At 41.3% G+C, this 25,473-nt stretch overlaps 1 protein-coding gene across 3 annotated transcripts; it reads right to left on the bottom strand.

Moving 5' to 3' along the window:
• Positions 1-502: 502 nt before the first annotated feature.
• ZNF318 (zinc finger protein 318) lies at positions 503-25,333 on the bottom strand. 3 transcript variants are annotated; one of them, XR_001553979.2, is made up of 11 exons: positions 24,917-25,333; positions 20,366-20,511; positions 15,505-16,144; positions 13,044-14,468; positions 10,934-11,033; positions 9,997-10,283; positions 7,019-7,222; positions 6,440-6,539; positions 5,457-5,575; positions 862-5,007; positions 503-745 (listed from the first exon to the last, which is right to left on the bottom strand). XR_001553979.2 is itself a non-coding variant. In XM_015857706.2 (10 exons), the coding sequence occupies exons 1-10, from the start codon at positions 25,253-25,255 to the stop codon at positions 1,624-1,626; spliced, it is 6,744 nt and encodes a 2,247-aa protein (XP_015713192.1). In that variant the 5' UTR covers positions 25,256-25,333; the 3' UTR covers positions 503-1,623. The 3 variants fall into 3 exon arrangements, 2 of the variants coding, with proteins under 2 accessions (XP_015713192.1, XP_015713193.1); XM_015857706.2 differs by having other exon boundaries at positions 503-5,007; XM_015857707.2 differs by lacking the exon at positions 24,917-25,333 and adding an exon at positions 22,492-24,846 and having other exon boundaries at positions 503-5,007.
• Positions 25,334-25,473: the final 140 nt, after the last annotated feature.

The raw sequence follows: 25,473 nt of genomic DNA, 5'->3' as shown, positions 1-25,473 counted from the left end.
CTCAAAAGCTTCTCCCTTATTTAATTATGATTTTGGGTGGGTTTTATTTGACAACGTACCCTAGCTTTACAAATTCAGATTACACTTTTGTATATTCTTGTATTTCTATTATAAAAAGCACAATAACAACACTGAAAAATGTTTAATAACATCTTTACACAGTCATGGAAACAGAAGACAAAATGTCATTTTTTCCCCCTCTGAAAGTCCACGTGCCGGTAGCAATTACAGAAATATGAATGACCTCTGCTTGCTTCCCTCCCTCCTTTACAAAGGCTTAGGATTTCAAACAAAATTCCAGTGATGATGTTGACAGAAGTTCTTCCACTGACTTCAGCTGGGAATAAATCAGGTTTTTACTGAGCAGGCCAACTGCTGAATATCTTCATTGGCTACAGCTTCTATGAACTACCACAGGAGGTAGAACGTACTTGAAATAAAGCACTTTCCTAGAGCTAAAAAAGAAAGAAAAAAGAGGAAAAAAATAAAAGAAAGAAGAAAGTCTTGTTGAACACTGTATGTTTATTTTTTAAACAATTTACAAATAAAAATGTTCAATTTATCCAAGCAAACACATTTAATACTTTAGTCTTTAACGAGCTATACAAATGAAAACCATCACTCTAGAGCTTCTGCTGGCTCTAGGATCATTCAGGGTAGGCATGCATGTGTCTCTATCAATGAAGCGAGTCCAATTCCTGACACCAGGGTTCTGATCTTCTACGTCTTCAGAGCTGGTCAGCTGCTAAACGATTTAACACAAACAGTTACTGGATCACAATACAATGAAAGAAAGCCCATTTCAAAACATGTAAGTGACCTCAATATGTCTGATCCAGGTGTCAGGCCACAGAGCCTTACCGATTAGTCTTCTTCTCCAAAAGCCAGTCGGACAGATTTTCTCCCCTTGATTAGTGATGTGGCATCCATAAACGTGCTTATACAATACAGTGAAACAGCTTAAGTACAGATGTAATACAGCAGTGATTACAAATCACAAAGACAGATAAACAAACAAACAGAAGATAAATCACATTTCTTGCATTTCAAACAATGAAAGTAAACAAAACCATGCATTACAGTTTAAAGCAATGTTCAGTTTTAGTTCTTCTGCAAGTCTCCATTTCCTCAAGTTCTAAATTGCTGTTCTTGAGCTTGTCCCAGAGGTTGGACTACTTGCGATGCTACTCACAGAAACAAGGTGAGCTGGAAATCATCCGGAAGCGTTCAAACAACAGAAGCCCCCAAAATAAACAACAAAGACGCACGCGTTATAAACGAGAGATTCCACTTTAATAGCAGAAGTGTAGAAAAGAAATCGGCAAAAAATTCACATGAAAAAACATTTTACACAGTTAACTATGTACAGAATAACATGTGTCTGGTTTCTGATGGTGTTAAGTTTCAATTTAGCCGTGTCCTACGATGCTGCGATGTCCTAAGTGTTTCTGCTCAGGCAGGGCAATCGGACTACATGACCATTTGAGGTCCCTTCCCTGATATTGTGTGATTTTGTGATGCAAAGTGCACCCAAACCCCTCAACTGGAACAAAACAAACAAACAAAACCATACACATCATCCCGGCTCTGGCTCCTCAAATATTGGGGCTGGCTGGGTTCAATTCAACCCACTGGGCTCTCTGCTAAGCTTTCAGTAATTCCTGAATTTGCTGTAGCTTCCAAACTACTCTCAGTAGTTTCTGTTTGCTCAGTCTTCTTGCTCTGGATAACGCATAGTCTCTTGCCTCCTGAGCCATCCTCCTTTCCATGTGTTTCTTTGAGTCCAGGAAGGAACGTTTCCACACAACCAGATACCTGACTTTGTCTGCTGCCTCCATCGCAGCTCAGTGACAGCATTTCAGCACCACCTTTGCTCTCCTCCACTTGCCGAAGGCTCTCGGACACGGGAGAAATGCCCTGCATTTCTGGAACTGGTGTGACTGCTTTCATAGTGTCATTGTTTGAGGGTTGCAATCCAAGCTGCGATGCAGCTGTCTGAGAAACCTGGCTGCAAAGTTTATCTTCACAACTACCAGAGGTAAGAGTGACAGAATCAGTAATCTCTGTTTCATCCACTGTTTTTCCAGTGCCCAGCTTGCTCAGTTTGTTTGACTCCAGTTTAATGGATGCAGTAGTTTCTGGTTTTGAAACTTCTTTCAAATTTGTATTTAAAAGTCCTGCTGGAAGGATACTGATGTCTTCATGTACTGCCTTAGTACTTCCCAAATTAAAGTCTGTGCTTTTAAACTCAAGCTCTGCTTTCTCAGAGGGAGTCTCACTGCATTTTGTATTTTCTGATCTCAAGGAGTCTTTCTTGTTATCCTCACTAACACTTGGAGAGAGACTTTCAGATTGCTTGGTATTAGATCCTGAATAAGTGGTATTCAGACTAAAGTCATTGGCTGCTGAGGTTCTTACAGCCTCGTATTTTGTTTGCTTGTTGACAGCCTCTTCTAAATGATGCTCACTGAAATCTGCTGGTAAAGCAACTGCTGACTCTTGGACAAGATCAGAGCAAGCCCTAGAAAAACCTGCCATTCCTACTCCTTTAGCATCTCTCTTAGCAAAAATATCATCTAATGTTTCATCAGATCCACTGTGTCCTAGTGACTTTTTATCAACTTCAACTACTAGTTCTACACTGGATCTGAGTTCAACAATGCTCCCTGAGCAGGCACTGACTAACCAAGCAACCTCCTGCCTTTGGGTTTGCTTATCTAATACTGCACGACCTGACAGTTCTGGTCGAACTTTTTCTTGTGCTTCTAATGTGCTACTTCTAGATTTGGGATTACTAAGAGATGTCTCTGTCTCTCCCTCTGTCAATCTTGAAGCACTAATTTTATTAGAACCATTTTTCATTTCTACATTTGAAGTGTTTGATAATTTCCAACCACTTTCAGAACAAGAAGTGGTTGCCACGACCTGTTCTTCTCTATTATTGTTCCCAGAAGCATTCTGGGAATGCTTTGGGGGGCTTCTTGTCAATTCTGAAATCTTACTTTGAGTTTCTGAAATCTGGGGAGCTTTGCCAAGGACTCCTGGTACTTCCAAAGCTGCACTCTTCAGTTTCACATCTTTTAAGGAGGCATCAATAGAATTTTGCTCTGTCATTACTGCTACTAAAGCTTTTTCTTTTAAAATGTTTTGAGAATCACTAAGCAAGTGTGGACTATCAGTTTCTGAAACAGTTCTAAAGCTATCACTTAAATTTTCCTCTACCAAACTTTGATTTTCAACCTGTTCTAGCATAAGCTCAGGCCTTACTGCTTTTATTTCCTTGTCTTTCATCTCCTCGTCTTTCTCCAAAGTGCCAGAAGCATTTGTGTTACTAACTGCAACTTCATTTGCATCTTCCTGTCCAACTTTCTCTTGGATCTCCGTTCTCTGCAGATCACAGAACTCTTTGTTGTCTGCTTGCACTCGACTTGCTACATCCACAAGTCCCTCTTCTGCAGGCATCTGAATCTGAGAATCAGGTTTTGCTTTTAGTTCTGTGACTGACATATCTGATAGCTGAGGCTGAAATATCTCCTTGTTCCTTTCAGTGTGATTCTCATCAAGAATACAACTGTCCATTACTTGATTACTACCCTGTGAAGCATCCCCATCTTTCAATTTAATCTGAATATCTGTTGGAAGAGTCTGGAATTTTTGATCTACATCCTTCTGAATATCACCTTCAGTGTCAGTACTCGTTTCAAAATTAGGTATTAAAATGTCCTGAAAACCAGTTTTCTCCATTACTGAGCCTGGCTCATCTGAGTGGCCCTGGCAAACTTCAGTAGCCACATTCTGAGATTCCTCTTTAAAGGAGGATAAGCTACTGACTGTCCTAGAGTTTGCAGGAAAATCTGCAGATTTTGCTAGGTTAGAGTTTTCTCCATTTGGAAGCGTAGAACTTGCAAGCTTGCCGTCAGCTGAACCCTTCCCACCACTGCTGTAGAAAATATCATAGAGATCTTTAGCATTGGCAGTGGCCAGGCAGGAGTTTCGTTTCTCTATCTTTTTTGCCTGTTCACTAAAAGCAGTTGAAGGTGGTGGTGGAGGAGGGGGCCTTACAGGCATCGCCAGCATTGTCTGTTCACTTTCAGACACACCTGGAGCTACTTCATCTGCAGGAATGACAGCAGCTGGCTGGACTGCAGGTGGAAGAGGTGGAGGAGGCGGTATATCAGAAGACTCAGAAGGCTCACTTTTCTCTGGTGCATTCATATCCTCCTCTGACCCTTTTAATATTACCTCTTCTCCTCCAAAAGCTTTTGAGATGATATCTGGAGGCAGCAGAAGATCTGCATTTGTTTCTTTTACCACGGGTAGTGGTTTGGTAGTGGCTCCAGAGGATTTGATGGATAAAAAAGTGTTCAAAGGTGCTGGTTTGCTAACTGTTGCAGAAGTAGATTTCCTGAAAATCATAGTGGGGACTGGCAGATTGGGCAGAATTTTTGACTGTGTTGATGTATAAGCAACTGGTGTCCATGGGCTAGTGTGTGGAATAACAGTTTTCCCAGACAGTTTGATTTCAATGGACTTGGCATGGAGTTTCCCAGACTGAAACTTGTTCTCCTCTTTGTTTCCCTCCATATTCTCCTCCTTCGGAATAGCTGCTCCTGGGGCTTTATCCTCTCTCTCAGCCTTCTTCCAGCTGAATTTTCCAAATGATGTCTGACTCGGTGATTCCTTTTTAGATTCCTCCTTCTTTTCCTCTTTTTTATCCTCTTTCTTCTCTTCCTTCTTCAGCTTAAGCTTAATACCCATTTTTCGCTCAGAAGAATCTGTTTTGTCTTGACTTTCATTAGCTCCTTCTCCAAGCTCTGGGCTGTTCTTTGTTTCCTCTTTCTTTATTACTTTTGCTTTCTTCTCATCCTTCTCTTCTTTCTGTTTCTCAACTAGTTTCCTCTTCAGTTCATTCTGCCGCCTGCGCTCCGTTTCTAGAACTACAGCCAGTCCAGCCTGACGGTCAAGATTTCTCCTTTCTTCATAGAGAGGGTTTTCATCTACATATTTCTAAGGAAATAAATGGCACAGTTTTAGCAACTATTTCAATAAAAAAAAATAACATCAATTCAACTCTGTAACAGCTTTGCCTTGTAACAGCTTTGCCTTGTTAAGTAAGTGCCTTCTCAACACTGAGAGAGCCGAGAACTTTTTCCCACAGAGAAACTGAGATGCCACAAACTCTACATCCTGTAGTTTAATACAAATTGAGTGGTGGCCTCCAGCAGTGCTGTCATTCTTCTGTAGAGTTTGAAAATCAACACTGGTATTGAAACACAACCTTATGCAGAGGAAAGGTTAATATCTATGTAGTGGGAAGCTCTGCTTAGTCAGTTCAGTGCAATACAGTAAAAATAACCGAATACACCATGTCAAATGTAATTCCTCAGGAATAGATGATAGAACAAATAAAGGCTAACAAAAGGAATCACTCACTCCTGGTCCCATCAATTACCAACCTTGTATTTTTCATTGTGAGGATGACTTTTCACATGCTGCTCAGCTGAGATTTGATCTCCAAAAAATTCATGACAGAGCTGGCAGTAATAACCAGTGATGGGAATCAGAAACTCAGACCCTGAAAAGGCCGAAGGAAACACTCAGCAAAAGCAAAATTTAAAAGATGCCAAGTTTTTAACAAAGACAAATAAATGCGTCAAAGAATAACAGCAAAACCTCCAACAATGTTCCTGTTCACACTTTTGAAACAGAAATTGGTGGATTTTATGCTGACAGTATGGTAAATACCACTAGTAGGAGCAATCGAGTAAAGTGAAGAATCTTGATTACTGTGATTAAAAATTACCAGCGCTCTTGGCAATGTAACAGCTATACTCTATACAAACAGGCTAACACTTCCTACAATTTTCATCTACCTTCCATCTTTGTGGTATAGTCTCCTCAAATAACAAACACCTGCTTTATAAAAAGAACACACTGAAGTTTATTAGAAGTGCATCCCAGTGCCTGCAGAACCTGCTGCAGTTACCTAATATACTACCAAAATCCTACCAAGTACTCATTAGTACTTTTTCAGGGACAACTCTACGCAAAATGTGATCAATGGAAGAGTCTGTTGCACGACTGTGGAGTACTCCACAAGGTGTGCTCAAACACAGCAAGATTTTGTGGTCATATTCTGATCTGAATTGTAATATGTTAGTAAAAATGACTTCAGAACATTGGGAAAAAGTCAACCAGTATTCAAAATAAGAAACTAAATTCTGAAGAGAAAAGAAGGAACCATACTATGTTTTCCTACATTCTTGCTCCTTTCCCACAGAAGTGCCAGGAAATTAAATCATCTGCCATTTACTAACAATACAGTATCTATATGTGCTCCTGTAACTATGGCAAGATTTGAACTTCCTTTCTCTGAGAAACTGAAACCTGCTGGAGGGCTAATGGAGAAGAAATTCAAGTTTTAAAAAAATTAACGTACCTTTGGCAGGAACAGTTATCTTATCAATGCGCTTTATGGAGTCTTGTTTGGTCTCGCTCTGGGTCTTCGAAGCCCAAGGTCTGTTGTAAGGATCCAGGGTCTATTTGCACAGTGACAGAGGTATACAGGCTCACATATTACACTAGCAAGGCAACTACACTTGGGCTGTTTTGTTGGTTTTTTTTTCAACATCCTTCCAGAACACTGAACATTAAAATCAACGTGCAGTTATATACAGGAGCTAGGTTTTCCACATTTCCCTCCCTTTTTGTAACTTATAACATGAGAATAACCGGTGAAGAGGGTAAGATGTAAACAATATTGAAGGACAGGCAAACACAAAACTAAAATATCAAACACTAGGCCCCAAGTGAACTGAATACAAGCCCCGTTTACACTAGTCAGAACACACCAGTAGCTGTACAAACTACTCGAGTCCAACATTTTTGAATTTGATACGCAGCTTCTTGCATTCATTACTTCAGTTTCTCTTGTAAAATGTAGTTCTGTGGTGTATGTTTCAGTGCTAATATATATAGCAATATGAAATGCACATAGTGAAGGAAGCCTGTCACATACCTGTCTGTGTTTCTTATTATGCATATGTGTGAAAAAATCAAACATGGTCCCGCAGATGGTATTGCAGTCTTTGCACCAGTGGTTCCCTGCATCATAATACTCATAAATACTGGCCAACTGGAAAGGATGTTTGGAGGACTGTGAAGAGGATTCTGCTGGCTTCGGGCTTCTGCCTTTGGATTTTTCATTAGTGGGTTTTGATTCCTAAATTGAACAAAAGGAAATGTTTATCTAAGACAAGGTAGGACAGACATAGTACTCTGGAACTCAGATCTTGTCTCCAGCAAAAGCCACACGCACAAAAAAAGAAAAGTATATATCACCTGCTTTTCAGCTCCCAGGCTAAATCCAATGTTTCAGAAAGCTGGTATTGATGATTAAGGTGCAGCGTGGTCACAGTGAAGAGCTTCCAGTAAGATTCCCAGATGTAATGGCTGGATGGTTGTAGGTAATCAAGGAACCAAATAAACAAATCCCCTAAAGCATGCACCCTTCCCATTTTATGTGTTTCACACAAGGATCTCAGTAGTTTCAATTTATAGTACTAGACAACAGTAAAAGTCAGTTGACTAGAAGTATTCAACTCAATCACTTGATCAGACTACTTGAAAGTACCTGAATTCTCAGGAAGACTCATTGCTTAACAGTACTAAAGTTCTGTTAATTACCTAAGTACATACGGAGAAGCACCTTGTGACTTAAGCATGTGATACTTACACTGATTCATACAGAAAGATGCCATGCAATAATGCACAGACCTTTCAGGACATTAGCCAAAATCAATACATTTTGCTCAGAATCTTGTTGTATGTATGCTACACATGCTACACTGTGAGTAGCAAACCAAATAATCCCTGAAACAAATAATGAATAAGCCCTGCTAATTGAGATTAGCATTCTGCTGCATAGTACTAAGAATATTTTGAGTTTTGATTTACATTCCCAATGGCTGAAAGCCCGCCATGTTGCCATTTCCCATTTGTGCAGCATTCCAGGAAGAACAGCATCTTTCCAAACTTAGCAGGTCCAAACCAGTTGCATGATTTCCAAGTAATTTAGTAGTGGTGTCAAAAAATTACTTAAACAGATGCAAAAACAATGAATAACAACTGCCTTACTTGAAACTCCTTTTGATTATCAGGAATGGGTTCTCTCCTGATACCATTCCATGCAACATAAACAGTAACACAAACGATGAAGAGACATCCGTGCCACTATGCACTCCAGAAATTTCCACATCCCAATGCAATTTAGTTCTTGGTATAGAGTAAGAAGTGGTCCAGTGAATATTTGCATATATTCTATATGCAAGAATGTAGCAAAGCCGACATTCTCTTAAACAGTGAGAAGATCAACTTATGATCAGTAAGAAATGCATGGAAGGATCTTCACGATGCCTAAGAGTTGTTTTCTTTTATGTTATTTATAGACCCACACAATATATCCTATTAAATACTATCTCAACCAGGGCTTTACGAAACACAATACTTCTTAAACAGATGAGTGACAGCCAACTCTAACCCATTTGTGCTTCTGCAATTAACAAAACAAACAACTTTCAGATCATAGTATCTTACATCCACATCAACAGAAACTTGGGGGAAATCTCAGGATGCGTTTTTAGTACAAGACTAGATTCAACTTTGCAATTTTATCTACAACGCACAAACACAAGCTCAGCAACAAAAGACCACAAAATAGCTTGCAAAGACGCAGGAAGACATAAATGTTTTTGCCCCTTGATTGGCCAAGTAAACTGGTCTCAGTGTCTGAAAGTCTGCACTATCTTTCTTTTTACAAAAACAAAAGTTACCAATCAGAATTACAAGGTGAATCTCAGAGGCTAAGGTCACCATCCTATGTTCAATGTTAAGATAAGGAACCATAAAGGGGGAACAAGTTATTATGTGTTCAGACAATGCAAACAATGGAAGTAAAAATAATGAAAGACACATTCACACATACTTCATCTCAAGAAAAGAAAACAATACAACTTAAATGCAATGTAGGATTTAACAGATGTTCTTGTCTACACATTTGTACCATGTGGTGTTTGATGCAAATAACTTGTAAAAATAAGTGGACATCAGATTTTGGTTCAAAAATAATGCACAAAAACAAGCCTTAAAATGAAAGACATCTAATGAACTCCCTGAACCAGACCAAGACGAAACATAAGGAAAAGTTTACAAGATTCACCTCTTACCCTAATAACACTAATTTCTGCAAAAATTAAAAAATACACAGTAAAGTCAGGCATACGCAAAAAACAACTACTATCTCCCATCATCTATACTAGTGACATAATTGATAACACAGAAGAAAACGACATCATTACTGTCCTGAACACACATACAACCTCTCAGATGCTACTATCATCACATACTTCTTCCAGAGTTAAAAACAATTTGAGAACTTGATAAGCCTCTTGTAGTGCATCCACCACTCAGAGACCAAGTCAAAGAGACCACCATGGCACATACTGACATTTCTTAAGATAGAACACTTAGCATATATGTAATAATTGTGTTAAGCTGACAATCATATTGAAGACTTGCCATGATTTGTTAATATCATCACCTGGTGAGAAAAATAACATGCTCCAAACTTTCAGAGAGCTTGGACAAACATTCCTTTTTGGCAGGCACTACTGGAAATACTGTACAGAAAAGTCTGTCATTCTCAATAGGGAGTTGAGACCTAACAGCTACAAACACTTATGCTACTGTTCAATCCATCCAACACCTCACAAAGCCAAGATAAAAAACAGTAAATGGTCTTGAACTGCACAAACTCCATGGGAAATTACAAACTCTGATTACATTTACTCTCACCTGCATACACAATCAACAACAGCATGAGATGTGGTAATAAACGCCATCAAATGAACCTTCTGTTGAATGTCTGTGAGCAGCTGTTCCCCAATCCCCTCTTCTCTTAATGGAAAAATCATCAGTATACAACCCAGAAGATTTTACCTTATTAGAGGAAGTTGCCTTCTCCGGGGCTTTTGTGTTTTCTGACTTGCTGTTCTTTTCTGAGGAATCTTTGGTTTCCACAGATGGCTTCCGGGATTTTTCAAATATGTTAATCCCCAAGATCTGTGCTACTTTGTCAAGCTCAGACTGCTTCTTATCTGCTGCATCAGATTCTTTATGGAGCTCTGAAATCTCCTTCATAATATTCTCTTGAAGTCTGTTCACCTCAACCAACAAAGGGTCTTTGTGTCCATCCTTCTCACGTCGTTTTTTCCTTAGCATCTCTCCTGAGCCAATCAAGGAAAGAGAGGAGTTGGAAATGCAACATGAAAACTGTCTTAAGATCTGTATTTTGTCTAGGAAGGTTTAAAAGTGGAACCAACTTGTAGGTACAACAAATCTGAACAATCTACCTCTGTAGAGGTGTCTTAATATACACCCCTAACAAAGACAGCACAATCCTCAAGAGAAAGGATCACCTTAATAATTACTGTATGATCAAGCAAGCAGAATTGTTTTCTGTGTTAAGTATACACTACAATCTGAAATGAATACCTTCCACAGGTGGAAGTACTTACTTCTGATAAAAACAAAAGCTTTAAATTAACATAAATTATTAAGTTAGAGAGGACTTTTCCTTCTCCAAATAAGACTTACAAAAATTAAAAGACACACTACAAGTCTTCAGATGCTATTTCTTATTTCTTCTAAAAAAACACTAGAATATACAAACGTGAATTCCTTTAACCTACCAAGCTACTAAAGAAGTCTGAAGAGCAGCTGTCTGTTTCAGTGTAACAGTCAGATTTTAACATAATTAATTTCAGTACAGTACTTAGGTCGTTGCTTTCTCAGGAGTTCTGCCTGTACATTTTGGTATTCACTTTTAACAGGAACTGCTGATGGAAAAAAAGAAATTGGGGGAGATGTGCCATACCTTGCTGTTTACGAAGCCTGTCCAGTTCAGTCTTCAGATAATAAAGCTTCTTCTGCCGAGCTTCTCGCTCATTCTTCAGTTTTTCTCTCTCTTCTATCACCTAAACAGATTGCAAGAAGACTGGATTTTCTTCTCCACCTACCGTAAGTTAATCAGTCTTGTGAAAAGACAGCAAGAATTCAGTTTGCCAGTCACAGAACATTGCTCACTATTCTCAAAATGCTCTTGAGTATTATAACCCAACAAATACTATTCTTTACTTGCAGCTGCAAGTAACTATACCTGCGCTTATGTTCCAACCATATACAAGTGCAATTTTTTTCTCACCCCAATTTAAGCAGACCAATTTATTAGCATTGTTGCTGCTGCCACTAGCAAGAACCATTATAGATATTTTAGTTCCCTGTGTCAGAATTCAGTAATCGGTAAGACAGAAAACACATCTCATTCTAATCTATTAGCAGGGTATTTTCTAAATGTGGTAATTTGGCCACTGTATTCTCCAAAACTGCCTGGTTTGATCATTTCTCAAGGCACTGAGCCTTGGCTGACTATCTTCTTACAGGGCTGATCAAGTCTAATGTTAAACAGCTCTTCAAAACTCACATAGAACCTCTACAGAAAGCATATAACTGACCTTTCTGCCCATCATCACCTTCTCTCCTAATGTGACTTTGCCAGGTTTTAGCCGTCATTCAGGATTCTCCCTCAGTGCATCTTAACTGTATCACCAAGAACATTTTGCAAGCATCAGTGACTGAGATTAAACGCATGTATGAAGTTTGTTTCTTGCTCAGTAAAGTCTAGCAGGAGGAGCTCATACATTCGCTTTTCACTAGTTTGAATTGACTCTCACTGAATAAAAACATCCAATGTGTTAAAACCTGAGAAGTGCTTTCCATTTCCTCCCTAATTTTTTTCTAACAAATTTTCCATGACACAAGTCCCAGTATCTTACCTTCACAATGCTCCTGAAGATTACTACTGACTCCTCCCTTGAACAAGCAAGAACTGATCCAAAGACTAGTCCTCACTAGAGCACCATTACTACTATGTCAATGTAAGTGTCGGCAAGATCCCTGCCTTGAGTAAATCTTGCATATACCAATGGGAGAACTTCTACCAACACAGTTAGGCCACTTCTTGAAAGCTGTAAGACTTTTACTATTTTCAAATTATCAAAATATCATTTTGTGACTTGAGCTTTTCTGGCAGCACGGGGGAATCAAATGAAGCATGAAAGTTGCTATATCCCAAGGCATTCAGCAAAGAACTGGACTAAGCCCAAGCCAAGGAAATCTGTAGTGCAATGACCTGGAAGTCCAGCCAAGACACATAGCTGAGCTACCAGTGCATGTCAGAGCAGGAGGAAAGCCCCAAACCTTCAGCCAACACAGCTCTTTCACAAGTGCCTAAGTTCCATTAACAACAAAAGTTCAACAACATCAACTGAAGAAATTATTATTATTGCAAACAGTCAAAATTTGCTCATCTGCTCAAATAGCTTTTTGTCTAAGTACTTCTATTTGAGTCATTTCAAACTAAAAGCAAAGGAGTTATCTCAGTCCAAAGCTTTTGTTTATCCCCAAAACCTCTCTTGGCAACTTGTGCCAGTGCTCAGTCATTCTGACAGTTAAAAAAGCATTCTCCCATGTTCAGATGGAAGCTCTTTTAATATGGAAGGTATTTCAATTTATACCCATCTTGTCCTGTCACTGGGCACCAATGAAAAGCGATTGGCTCTGTCTTTTTCACACCATCCTTCCACGTACTTATGTACCTACAAATCTTCAATGATTTGAATATCTAAACCTCAATGGAATGAAGCTAACATGTGACTACCAAGTGTCTTTCTGTAGGCTTTTGTTTGGCCCTAATCTATAACCTACAAGAGTGCAATCTGGGGGAATTTTAAATGTCTTTTTTGAATTGTTACAGAATAAACAGACAAGTGCCTAGAAATCTTTAACAAAAACAAATTCAGCCCAAGTACTTCTAAACTGGAACCACTCAGGCTAAAATCAGAGCATTTAAAGAGGAAAAGCTTCTAGCCCAGTAAGCAAGCAGCATGACATATTTGGATACATATACATTAGAATAGACAGCATACCTTCTGCTTCTGAGCCGCTCGGTTTTTTTCATCTGATATTTTTTCTGGAGTACTTTTGGGAGGGTGTGAAGATGGACGAAGGGGCGCTTTGGAATGAGTAGGAGTGGTAGGGACACGAACAAGCACAGAACCGTCTCTTTTCACATCAGCGGCATCCTTTTCCATAGAGACTGTCTCAATAACCCGGAGGTTGGGACGTGTAGGGTTCGCTGACATGGCCATAGTAAGAAGCCCGTGAGCCTCTGGCAACGCAGGATTAGGCTGCTGGGTAGGGGGATACATGGTCCAGCCAGGAGCTGCGTAAGCCATATAATGCCCATATGCATCATATCCTGGAGGGGCCAATGCGGGAGGTGGATAGTTTGGGGGCATCTGAGTGGCAGTGAACTGGGAATAGTTGGGAATTTGATATTGGGAAACAGAAGTAGGTGTAGATGGTAAATTAGCAGGAGCTGGTGGAACTGAGGGAATGAGAGAAACGGAAGGAAGAGGTTGATCTGGTGCACATGGAGGTACGTCTGGTCCTCCTAGCTTGCTCTTTGTATATCCTGATTTCTGAAGAGAGGATGGATCTTTAGACTGCTGGAAAGAAATGGGAGGTGATGCTGAGTGCTGCTGGCCTGAGTCTGGAGAACGAGTGCCACACCGGCTTCGACGTAAGTCCCAAGGGTCTGTTCTGCGAGTATCTGAAGAGCGACGATCAGGAGAACGGGACGACAACTTTTTGCCATGAAGGCGTTCCTGAGTACGAATGGCTAGTCTTCCGATTTCAGCAACACCAATGTCAAGTCCAATGGTTTTGAGTAAGTCATGAATCTTGGCATACTCAACATTAGGCTCTTCTAAAGAATCCAGCTTGACAGCTGAAGCGGGAGAAGGAGGCAGGCTCACCTTCTGGCTTCTTACTTCAGTGCTACAACTCACAGGAGGCTTTTGAATGAGGTGTGATTCAGTTTTAGTGTCTTCATCCTCATCGCCATAAAGAAATTTCTCTTCATCCTCAATGTCAGGAAAACTACGCCTCCTCTTCTCCTGAGCACTGACAGAATCAGCCATCATGCCCAGAATTCGGGAGAAACCACTGCCATCCTGACTGGCCCTCTCATGAGGCAGTAGGAAGTCGGTATGACGATCAGCAGGCTCTGATTTGGGTTCTATTTTCTCCTTGTGACTTAAGAAGCTTCCAAACTTCTCTCCGTATGTAAAAGTGTCTTTGGGAGCCCCAGAAAGTGGGTTCCACTCATATAAGTTATCATGTAACTCTTTGTTTGCAGACTCCATAACAGAATCTTTGTTAAATCGCTTGAGAAAGTTCTCCACTTCAGAGGAAAATGGAGCTGTGCTGTTGCTCTGGGGTAAAGATGAATGACTAGAAAGAAGAGGAAGATCCTTGCTGGGAGCAGGGCCGCTAGAAAACTCCTCAGGCTGAAAGACAGAGAAGTTGTTATTCACTACAGCACCCTCTGAAGGGACTACATACCTTGTAGAACAAAAAAGCATGATCATTTCTCTTCAAGACCACATTTGAAGAGTTACGAAAGGCAATTCACAGTTGAAAGAGAAAGAGAGGAGATTAAAAAAAGTAGTTATCTAGTTATTCTAGAATGTCATGTCCAGCAATGAAAGCTCATCCTAGAGAGCACACAAGATCAAAATTATATTTAACTTTTTTATAAGCTTAATAAATGAAACTTTTAAGCTGAAACACTGACATAAATTTAGCTCTGCTTTGAGTTTAATCACACACAAACAGGATATAACACTTTAAGACAAGTAACTGTACTGTGAATACTTCCAGTCATTTCTCCAGATATACATAATTAATGGCATATGAAATAAAAACAGGCATTGAACAGAATCTTCAGTACTGGGGTTCTTCAGTACCTTCTATATAAACATGTCACTGTCAACCAGATCAGTATAATAAGCAGATCAAAAACAATGTGCTAAAACATGAGAAAATAAATTTATCACAGTGGTCCCAATTCTGTTGATACTCTGATTTTCAAATCCAAGTGGAATGGCTTGGGTACAATTTAAGTAGCCTACAGTCTAAAGAAAAAAATTAAGGATACTCAAAGATGTTTGCAACCAAAGACACTGAGGATTCATCAGGCAGTCCTCAGTCTATAAAGAAGCAGAAAGAGGCACTCTGGCAGCCATAGCTTCTATCAATGTCCTGACTGCCTGTTTGCAAAAATACTCAGCTTTTCAACACAATCTGAGAATTTTGGGGCAAATTTCAACAAGAACATTTTGTTCTACCTCAGATTTCATAGATATACAATCCCTGGTTAAATGCCTTCACCATTTAAAATTTCCAATGCAATTCTAAATTGTACAGGCCTGCAAAAAGACACCTGTCCTTTCCGAGACAGGAGAATGTAAGCGTCAAAATGTCAAAATGAAAGTGACTTTTGGAAAGGAGTAATGAAGAGACAGCTATAAACAGAGATCAAACCTGAATAGGAGACTCTACTTCCATCTCTACTCTCTTCTTCAATATAGATTTTTTGGGCATGGATGGTATTTCCTCAGGCCTATATGTGTAACGAGGCTCAGAAGTCTGTAGTGTGTTAGTCAAGCCTGGGATGGCATAACCACTGTCTGAAATGTCATGATTCAAGTTTCTATTACGTTCTTCCTCTTCTCTTTTCCTCCTGGCTCGGTCAAGCTCTCGGAACTCTTCATTCAGGTATGACGGGCTTGGACTTCTACTGCGGCTAAGGCTGTGGCTTCGTCTGCGATAGTTTCGTGTTCCTGATGAGAAACCTGGATGCTCTCCACTCATACAGTGCAATTTCTCATCTTTTTCATATCGTGGACGCTTTATTTCTCGTCCCCTCTCTTCCGGTCTCGATGGGTAGAAAGATTTCCTAAATTTGTCACCATCTCTGTCAGATCCACGAGGCAGCTCTTCTCGACGACCGTAATGTGGACTATAATCTGAACGATGAAGAAAAACATCTCGGTTGCGGTAGTCTTCATCATGCCTCATGTTGAAGGGACTTGAAGAGTGATCTTCATGTGACAGGTACCTGTCCAAGCCTCGAGAGCATGAGAGGCCTCTGGTGAATATGGGACCATCAGCCATGTCATCCCTGCATAAGAGAAGGCACGAAAAAAACATAAGTGCTTAAGTCAGGGAAACTAGGTCTTATTCTCACTCAAGAACAAGAAATTTCCAAATCAAATTCAGAATAGCATCTCCATCACTAAACAGAAGCAGGGGACAGAAAGGATTGCTGTTTTTAACAGTGTCATGCTTCCCTCCTACAAAGTCACTTGTAAATACAGAAACAATTCAATTCACACTGCAGCTGAGCCTTGAAAAATTGGCAGGATGAACTTATTTCTGTAGAGAGACCATGCAACTAGAAAAAAAAACCAAACAAAACATTACTAACATATTGCAGGCCACAATCCCTTTCCTCACCTCTCCCAGCGAGATGCTAAGGTCCCATTTCATATGAATTATTCAATGTGTAATTCAGTTTCACGCTAGAACACGCAACCAGATCCTCTTTCTAACTTCAGTTGTGGAAAAAGACCACAAATTCTAGCAGTGTTTTCTGTTGCAAAAGATCTATAGACAGGATTGTCAAAATCACAATCTGCTTTACCTACAAAAGCAGCACAGTTTTTTGACATGGTATTAGTGAATCAGGAATAGTAAATGTAAGAGCACTGTTCCTTTGTGCCAGCCCCCGCATTATTATATGCAGTGGACTACAACTAGCACAACCTGGGAATAACGGGCTCTATTTCTTGGTTTATCCTTTTTTGGACCAACTTCTACAGACTTCCGATGAGGAGTACTATTTTAACCAACTCCTTTTCCCTTCAGCCCCTGAGAACTTCTCTGCCGCTGTCATTTACATCGGGCAGGAACAAACCAAACCACTTTAAAATTGCCAACTGTTGTCTTTATTTTCAGATACTTCAAAACTCTAGCAAGATCATCCAAGAATGGGAAGCAAATGTGCTCAGTTAAGGGAAATCAATGAGACAGAAACCTTAGAAAACATCTCTCCTGAGTGATTAAGACATCAGCTTGAGATAAACTACATATGTCTGCCTGAATCTTCAAACATCACATCCTCCTCCTAAAAAAAGTGCCTCAACAGATCTGAGGAGACAAAAAATCACGTGAGACAACATTTTCCAGAAACAAAACAAATCCACCAAAACCAAACAAAATCAAATAACAGCCCTGCAGATAATTTACAGACCTGTTTTTAAGTCACCAGACCAAGAAATAAATAATGTGACCCAGTAAGTCTTCTTGTTTACCTTCATAGTTTACACAAGCATATTTAAGAACAAAACCAACCTGAAATTTCACGTCATCTCTGACATGCATCATTGCAAAGCACTTTCTACATTATTAGATGCTTTACTGACCCAAAATGTCTTCAAAAATATGGTATATACTAGTATCTGTGATATCAACGGCACCTCTTCCATAATAAACCATGCACCTCCACTCTTCCAAAAGCACCAAAACATCTATGTACAAGTTAACCAAGTTTTGTACACAAATGTTGTTGTTCATAGCCTACACAAAATAATTTATTTAAAAGCAAATGTCTCTCTTTAGTGCCACCATCACCTTCCACGAGAACCTGCTATACCTAAACATGGTGATCAAGTAACAGATGTACTTCACCATACACCTCCAGTTGATTTTAGAGCAAACTGATTGCACCCATGCTTGCCAAACACTCTCACTGCAGCAACAAAGGGGAAGGAATACTAAATCAAACTTTGCAAAGACAGGAATAGCAAATCCTACCACACTTAAAAGAATGTTCTAAATACACTCTAAATAGTGAGGACACAGATTGAAAACCAAAGATTAAATAAAGGTGTGAGAAAAACATTTACTTGCCTTACAGAAACTATGGCTCTTTGAAATATGTACTCTGTAAAAATAGTTCAATTTTCAGTCAGCCAAGTCTACTAAGTATGTTGCATTCCTGGGAGAGGATACAAGGTGGTACCACACTGAGCATCCCAATTGCACCCCACTGCAGAATCTATGAATTACTGGAAATCACAGTATCAGAGAACAGACCATAGACTACATAGAAATGATGCCTCAAAGAATGAAAACTGATGTAAGGTTACTTTTTATCATATCTGTGTATTTATATACATTGAAACAGAAAAAAACAAAGATACTCCACTGTGAGCAGCCAATAGGACTCCATCTTAACAGCCTTTGAATTGGAAGTTCAACAAACTGTTTACATTCCAGCCAGCTGTCACTTTTGATATTAAGTCAAAATTTGCTATTTCAGATCACAGCTTAATGCAGACCAAGTCTCCACAGTGATATGGTCAAATTTTTTTTCTAAGAGAAAGAGGAGGGATTGTGTGTACAATAAGAATGTGACATGCCCAGTATTAAAGCCAATGATAGGCCCCAGGAAGGGCCACATTCTAAAGCTCAGTGATAAAGTTGGTGTCTCCGAACCAAGGCACACACACAGGAGAAAAAAATATGTTAAGAACAATATCCTTCACCAACTACCAACTGTCTTTTTAAAACAACCAAAATAACAAATAGTGAATAAATCTGCAAGCCATAAGCAGTATCCACAAGCTTTAGAAAAGCAAAGGGATGACTAGGTTGTCATGTTAAGCTTCTGGACAGTGGCACCATTCAGTCAAGTGCAGCCAATGCAAACAGAATGGAGGAGGAAAAAAAACAATGACAAAACACAAACAAAATGAAACAAAAAGTAAACTTAGCCACATGGAGCTCTGGCACACCTACACTTTGCAAATCACTTAAAAACTGAGGTCTACACTGTCCAACTTCTTATGCCAATTAATCCCTTCGGTACCTCAGGTCATTCTCAGGAACAGACAAAGGCCTTTTTTTTTTTTCCCCCTTTAATGCTTTAATTACCCTGTTACCATTTTTCGTCCAGTAACAGAGAGAAAGTGAAAGTTATTTGCTTACCAAGAGGGTAAAGATGCCCACAGCAGTGATTTTCATTCTCGTGTTAAAATAAACTCTGCTGTACATGGTGCTACTCCTAACCAGGAAGTATAACCACAGAACAGGTTACATATAAAACCTCACTGGAGAAATTGAAGCAATGGGACAACTCCTCCACCACAATGTTCTTAATTTGCTGGAGCAGCACAGCGCCAGCTCTCCTAAATACAATTTCCTGCTCCTTCCAACCACTGCATTCTCCCCAGGCATATTCACTCATCTTGTTTGGAAGACTGCAGACTGTACAAGGAATTTACAAGTAAAAAACTGATTCCAGAAGGACTGAGGTAAAGCCATAAAAGTGACAATACCGAAAACTAAACTCTCATTTCCTTTTCTGCACCTGCAGAAACTTAACCTTACATTTGAGAGACAGGAAATACACTGCTTCTTCTCACTTTCTTTTATTTTTTCCTTTTAAACAGCTAGGGGGTAACTGTATCAAAAAGTGATGTTACTGTGCTTTTTGTTTTGTATGCCTGAGCCTGATTAAAATTACAGTATGGCTGCTCTCGGGCACAAACTACCCCAGCTTTAAGATAAAGCCAACAATTTCAGTTGAACAAGATCATCTTTACTTCTTCTGCCAGATTCTACCTGTTCTTCCACTGAAGGCAAAGATTTTCTAACAGTACCTACTAATATTTAAACTTCAGTGTTTACAGCAGCACTTATAACACAACTGACTTCTCTTCATTAACTGATTCTCTTCAGTTCCAATTAAGGAATACTAAGAATTCTAACACTTTATCATGTACGAGATTGTATGACAGTGCTCACATTCCCTCAGCAGGATTTCTGAAGCCAAAATGACAGGCTTTCTTCAAGCTATGCTAGGGATCTCTTCTGGACTATACTAAAAAAATCAAGAAAACACATTATTCCTCCCAGTAAATGAGGAAATCAAAGAGCAACAGTGTCTATAAACAACCTTACTTTATGTCAGCTGCTTCATAAGAAACAGAAGGTAATTGAAGCTGTGATACATCAAATGAAGCAGCTCCTTCCTGCAAGATCCTCCTGGCCCTTTTAGTTGATATAGGTACAAGAAACAATTGACAAAAGTCAGAGAACAAACATTTGTCCAGGATTACTACAAACACAGGCAACAATGCCTCTTCAGAAATTCCCCATGACAAAACATACTGGAGACTGGGAGAGTATTCCAAGGAGGCATTGCTACATCACTACGCTGTCAGTCCCCGCTACAGACAGACTACTGGGCCAGTGAGTCGCTTGGCTTCACCCAGTACAGCCATTCTCATATTCTTACTGTTTCATATGCTTGAGTTCCAGCTGTGGAGGACCATACCTGTCACTCAGGTTATCAATTGGTGAGCCCAGTCTATCAGGCAGCCTCCTTCTCTCCGGTGTGCCAATGCAATACCGGTCATTACCAACAGTAATCCGCAAACTCTGTTCCAGTGAAGACTCAGAGCGGAGACTCGGTGAACGTCTCTGTAAATTGAAGAAAGAGTGCAAGCCCATCAATCAGGGAGTTTTAATCTGAGCTACAGAAAGGCAAGAGACTCTGTTCAATAAACAAGACTTGGGGTGGATGGATCAATTAAAAAAAAAACAAAAACAAAAACTAGACAAGTATTTATTCCAAGTATTTCAATTGCTAATAGTTACTAAAGAAATGGGAGGGTACTAATTGCACTTAACTTCTCACCCAAGCTGCCAGCAATAAGCTCTAAGTTTACATTATCTAAAAGGGAAATTTTCAACTCAAGATTACCTTAAATAAGGTACCATTTTGGAAGGTGGAAAATCAAAGAAGTTCAACAAGTCCCAATTTCACCGCTGAGCTCTTTTCTTCCTTAGAGTGGAATCAGTTAAACAAACAGCGCATAAAAAACAGCGCCAGGACTATCGTAATAAAAGTGCCTGGATTTCTGGCCCTTACCAGCTCCAATAACAGCACGAAGATAAGAATACACCAGTCTAAACACAGATTTTCCTCGCAGTGATGTTTTCGGCCGTTTTCCTCACTTTATGATGCTCTCATTGGATAAGCACAACCTAATACTAAAAATGTCAGTGGCTGCAGGAACTCCATCACCCCATTATCACTGGTAGAACCAAACCACAGTTAAGTTATCCTTCAAAGAACTACAGCAGAGAAGACCTGAGCTAACTGCCCTGCACTGATCTCCATTCGGAGACGTGTCCAATACAGAGAATGTCATTACTGTTAAGTTGTGCTTTGTATCCTTTCAGAACACACTACTAAAATTCGGGAATGACCAAAGGGAAGTTCCATAAGAAGCAGACTGAAAGAAGAGATACTTGATCTATTTTTTTAAACAACCATGGTTTATATTCCTCTTAACAGAAAACAAAGAACCTGCTTTAGTTCTGCCAAACCAGTCATGTGCTTCATATCACCTTCACAGCAGTAGCAAGCTGAAGGTGCACTACATCAGCTGTATCCGTGCTGTCTGCCCTGGGAAGGTGTAGCAGACTGAGCTCAATCTTCCAAGAGAACCAAAGAAGAACATTATATAACCCCCATCAAAAATGTATGATTGCCTCACAAATTCATCTAACAAAATTTACTTGCAGTACAAATCTGCACTAGAACCCATTGTGCATGTCGTTGTTCTAAGATAAAATCAAACTGATTTTTGTTTTTCTCCATTAACCTGAAGCCCAGCATTTATGAGAACACACCCTAATGATTTTCTAAGACCAACTGTTTTATAGAGTACAACATCTTCCAGGACCAGCTGGGCTGAAATACAACACAAACAAGGTGCGTGCATCTCACACAAGCACACTTGGAAGGCTCAAACGTGCTCTGATTAACACTGAATTTCCAGGGCACCCTGCAGTTGCAATTATCTTGAAAGGCACCTTTTTGCCATCGAGGCTTACAGCAAGTTGGGCAATATGACAATATCCCCAGAAACTGGAGACAGAGAAGTGACAGTTATGCCTCATATAAAGGAACTTTGGATAAAAGAAGGGAATGGTTTACATTCAGTTAGTTCAGGATGTATATCACCACCATACAGATCATCTAGAGACCGCACTGAAGGTGCATAAGGTATCTGAACTTTCTGTTGTGAAAGACAAATTCAAGTTTTAAGAGCATTTGCATCCTACCAATGCCCTGCACTGTGTTTTCTTCCCTTCCTCTCCAGGCTCTCAAACAGTAGTGGCCAATACCACATAAAATGCAGCGGTTGCATATCAGCTCTTAATTTCTTATTTCCCTGCTGGCCCAAAATAGTCCAACCCTTCACTTTCATCTAACTTTCTTACATGAAAGCAAAGGAGCTGACAAAGGCTATAAAAAGAACAAGCACGCATATCAGTGGCAAAAACACAAACACTGTGATGTGTTGTCGTGCAAGAACATACAGTCTGCCAAACACTTTCATTGAACAGCCCTGACCTTCCTCTCCCCCCATTACATTTTTCAGTACTCACCCCAAACCCCTGCTGTCACTCCATGCTCTTCCAGTTCCCATGGTTTTCCTCAGTTACTAAGAAACTTACAACATCCACTCTTCCAACATCTAATACGCAGTCAGCATCTCTGTTACACGTAAGACCAATGCTGATACCTTGGGAATGTGCGCCCGTCATCTCAAAAACACAATGCCCAGAATCAAGAAAAGGGAGTAAGAAATCTCAAAGGACGTTCCTTTCATATTCCAATCCATGTGAAGCACAGGGACAGTAACTCTTCCACTCTTCAACCTCGTGCCTTTATCCCATCAGTGCCTACATTTCATGTACTACATCTTCTATGCTCACACTCCCCTCTTCCAAGTCCTCCTTCCTCACTGCAGCTTCAATGCCTCTTTCTCTCAGGCTTATGTCTGAATTCGTCTCTCGGTGACAGCTTCAAAACGCCACTTGTTAACACTACTGTTCAATTCTCCACCTTTCCTCAGCTTCTGTGGAGGGGGTCTTAAGTCGTACAGGTTGAAAAGCTTTGTTCAAACTTTACCAGAGCGTGTTGACCCAATGAATCTGCTGCTGATTTTATTTCGATCTCATTTAGCTCCACTGTTTGGAAAACAGCATAATCCCAGCTTTTCTCTTCCTCTGATTTTGTAAACAGCCATTCTACAAAATGAAAACAATCTATACACGTATCTCCTGCATTAATATCGCCTTTAGATAAGCAGTGCTGGCTGAACACCTCTTGGTGGGCAAAAACTTCAATGGAAAAAAATATTCACAGTATATATTCTGAGAACGAGCTATACTGGGCTTCAGCACATGCCAGAGTGCAAAATACAGGTTAAAGAGCTGTATTAAATCATCTCACTTTGACTCACACAGTGAAAGCTGCTTCCTAGATTAAGTTTTTTCCCCAAACACAGTAGTGTCACAAGTTTTGTGACAGCCCATTTACACTGCCAACCTACTGCAGACACAGCAAAAAGAAAGACCGAGTGCTAATAATGCCTGTCATACTGTGGTATCCCTGTTAACCATCCCCTTAGCTGTGACTGTGTCACTGCCCATCAGGCTACGAAGTAAAATGACATTAATCATACTAAAAATCCATTCTATTTAAAAAAATAAGCCAAAAAAAAAAACCAACTTTTTTTCAACCTGGATCTCATTAGCAAGACAAATTGCAGGGCTACTCTGACAACAATTTATAGGGCTAAGGTAATAGTGAACAACACCTAAAAGTAAATGGCCAGAGGCAAGCTGCTCAGCCCAGCTTAAGTGCCAAACACAGTATTATCTTTCCACACCTTTGGGATGGGTTACACCAACAGCTGACTTTTAACTCCACCACAGACACCTGCCATCTCTTCCATAGATGCAGCTCCAAGGAGATCCCATAAGAACAACCACCATCATCACAAAGGGCAACCCCACTCTCTCAGAGTCCTACCACGCAGTGAATCAATCACAGCAGACAACAGATAGTGGCTGAATTAACTTCCAGCCAAATCAGTCTCTCAAAGCAGTTCACTTTTGCACCTTCACAAACATGTTTGGTGGCCCTGCCAGGCAGGGGGGTTGGAACTACATGATCCTTGAGGTCCCTTCCAACCCGGGTAATTCTGTGATTCTGTGATGAGTGCAGAATACACTGCAGAGCAAAAGAAAAACGTGAGTGCATCTTTCCTATTAATTATACGTGTGCCAAGTTAAGTGAGTAGGGAACCTATAACATCACAGCACAAAAGTCTTTTCTGTCAGAGTAACACGAGCACACAGCAAAGTTATGACTTATCAAGGCAGCAGCTATTGGATAAGTGCTACACCAAGGGCAACAGCCTGAGTGAGTGAGAACAAGGTACCACCATGAGCACCCAAGGTGGTGTCGCTTCAGCTGCAACACCACAGCTTCACACCTATATCCACATATCAACGTCAGATTGTGCGTGGGTTGAGTAAGAGTGGCACACCTGGTGGTGCAGCCCCAGCCAGAAAACAGCTCGTATTCCAAGATCAGTACCAGTAACACGGCTTCCTTTGTATGTCAGTGACAGCAGAAAGTGCTCAGACAAAACACTCAGCCAACACTTGACCAAGAAAGTCACCTTCCCATCGATAAAAGATTGACACAATAACACAGCGCTGTGACAACGCTGTGACAGCTGGAGGAAACGGACCAGCTGCATCCCTTCCCTTAGTAAAAGCATCACCTTCCAGACTGAGCTGAAACGGATCAGGGCGTTAAAAGACAAATACAAACATAACGGGGGAGAAAAAAAAGCATTCCTTAAAACGGCCATAACCGATACCCGCACGGTGCTCCTCAGGACACCCCGGGGACCACTCTCCGCCCGGCCCAACACGCCGTGGGGCCCTGCCCCGTGGCCGGGATCAGGTACCGCGGCCTGTCAGCCGCCCCCACCCGCAGCCCGTCGGCGGTTACCCGGCTGCCGCCGTCTCCGTGCTCGCTCCCCCGGCGGCCCCTCGTCCCTCCGGCCCCCGGTCCTCCCGGCGGCGACGGCGGCCTCCGGCTGCGGTGCGGCGACGGGGAGCGGCGGGAGGCGCCGCGGTGACCCGACGGAGAGCGGTGGCGGCGCGGCGGCGAAGCGCCGGTGGCGGCGGCGGCGGTGGGGGACGGCGGCGGGGGAGGCCGGCCGCGGCACGGCCCCGGCCCCGACGGACCGGAGCGGGAGGCACGGGACCCCGCCGAGCCGCTCTCTTTGAGCCGGTGCGAGTACGAAGAAGACGACGGGCCGGAGCGGCCGCTGCCGGAGCGGTACATGATGGCGGCGGCGGCCCGGGGGGTCCCAGCGGGCTGCGCGGGCGCCCCGGCTCCTCTGACCCGCCCCCCCCTCCAGCCCAGTCCCCCGCGTCTCCCGCGCGTGCGCGCCGCCGCCGGACACCCCGCGCGCGCTCCCGAGCCGCCACCTCCACCCCCCCCTCCAGACGCGCGCTCCCGGGAGTGGGGGGTGAGCGCGGAAGGGGCGGGACAAGGGGCGG

The sequence above is a fragment of the Coturnix japonica genome, chromosome 3 (assembly GCF_001577835.2).
Source record: "Coturnix japonica isolate 7356 chromosome 3, Coturnix japonica 2.1, whole genome shotgun sequence".
NCBI lineage: Eukaryota > Metazoa > Chordata > Aves > Galliformes > Phasianidae > Coturnix > Coturnix japonica.
Note: the sequence above shows the minus strand (reverse complement) of the source record. Positions and strands in the feature narration are given on the sequence as shown.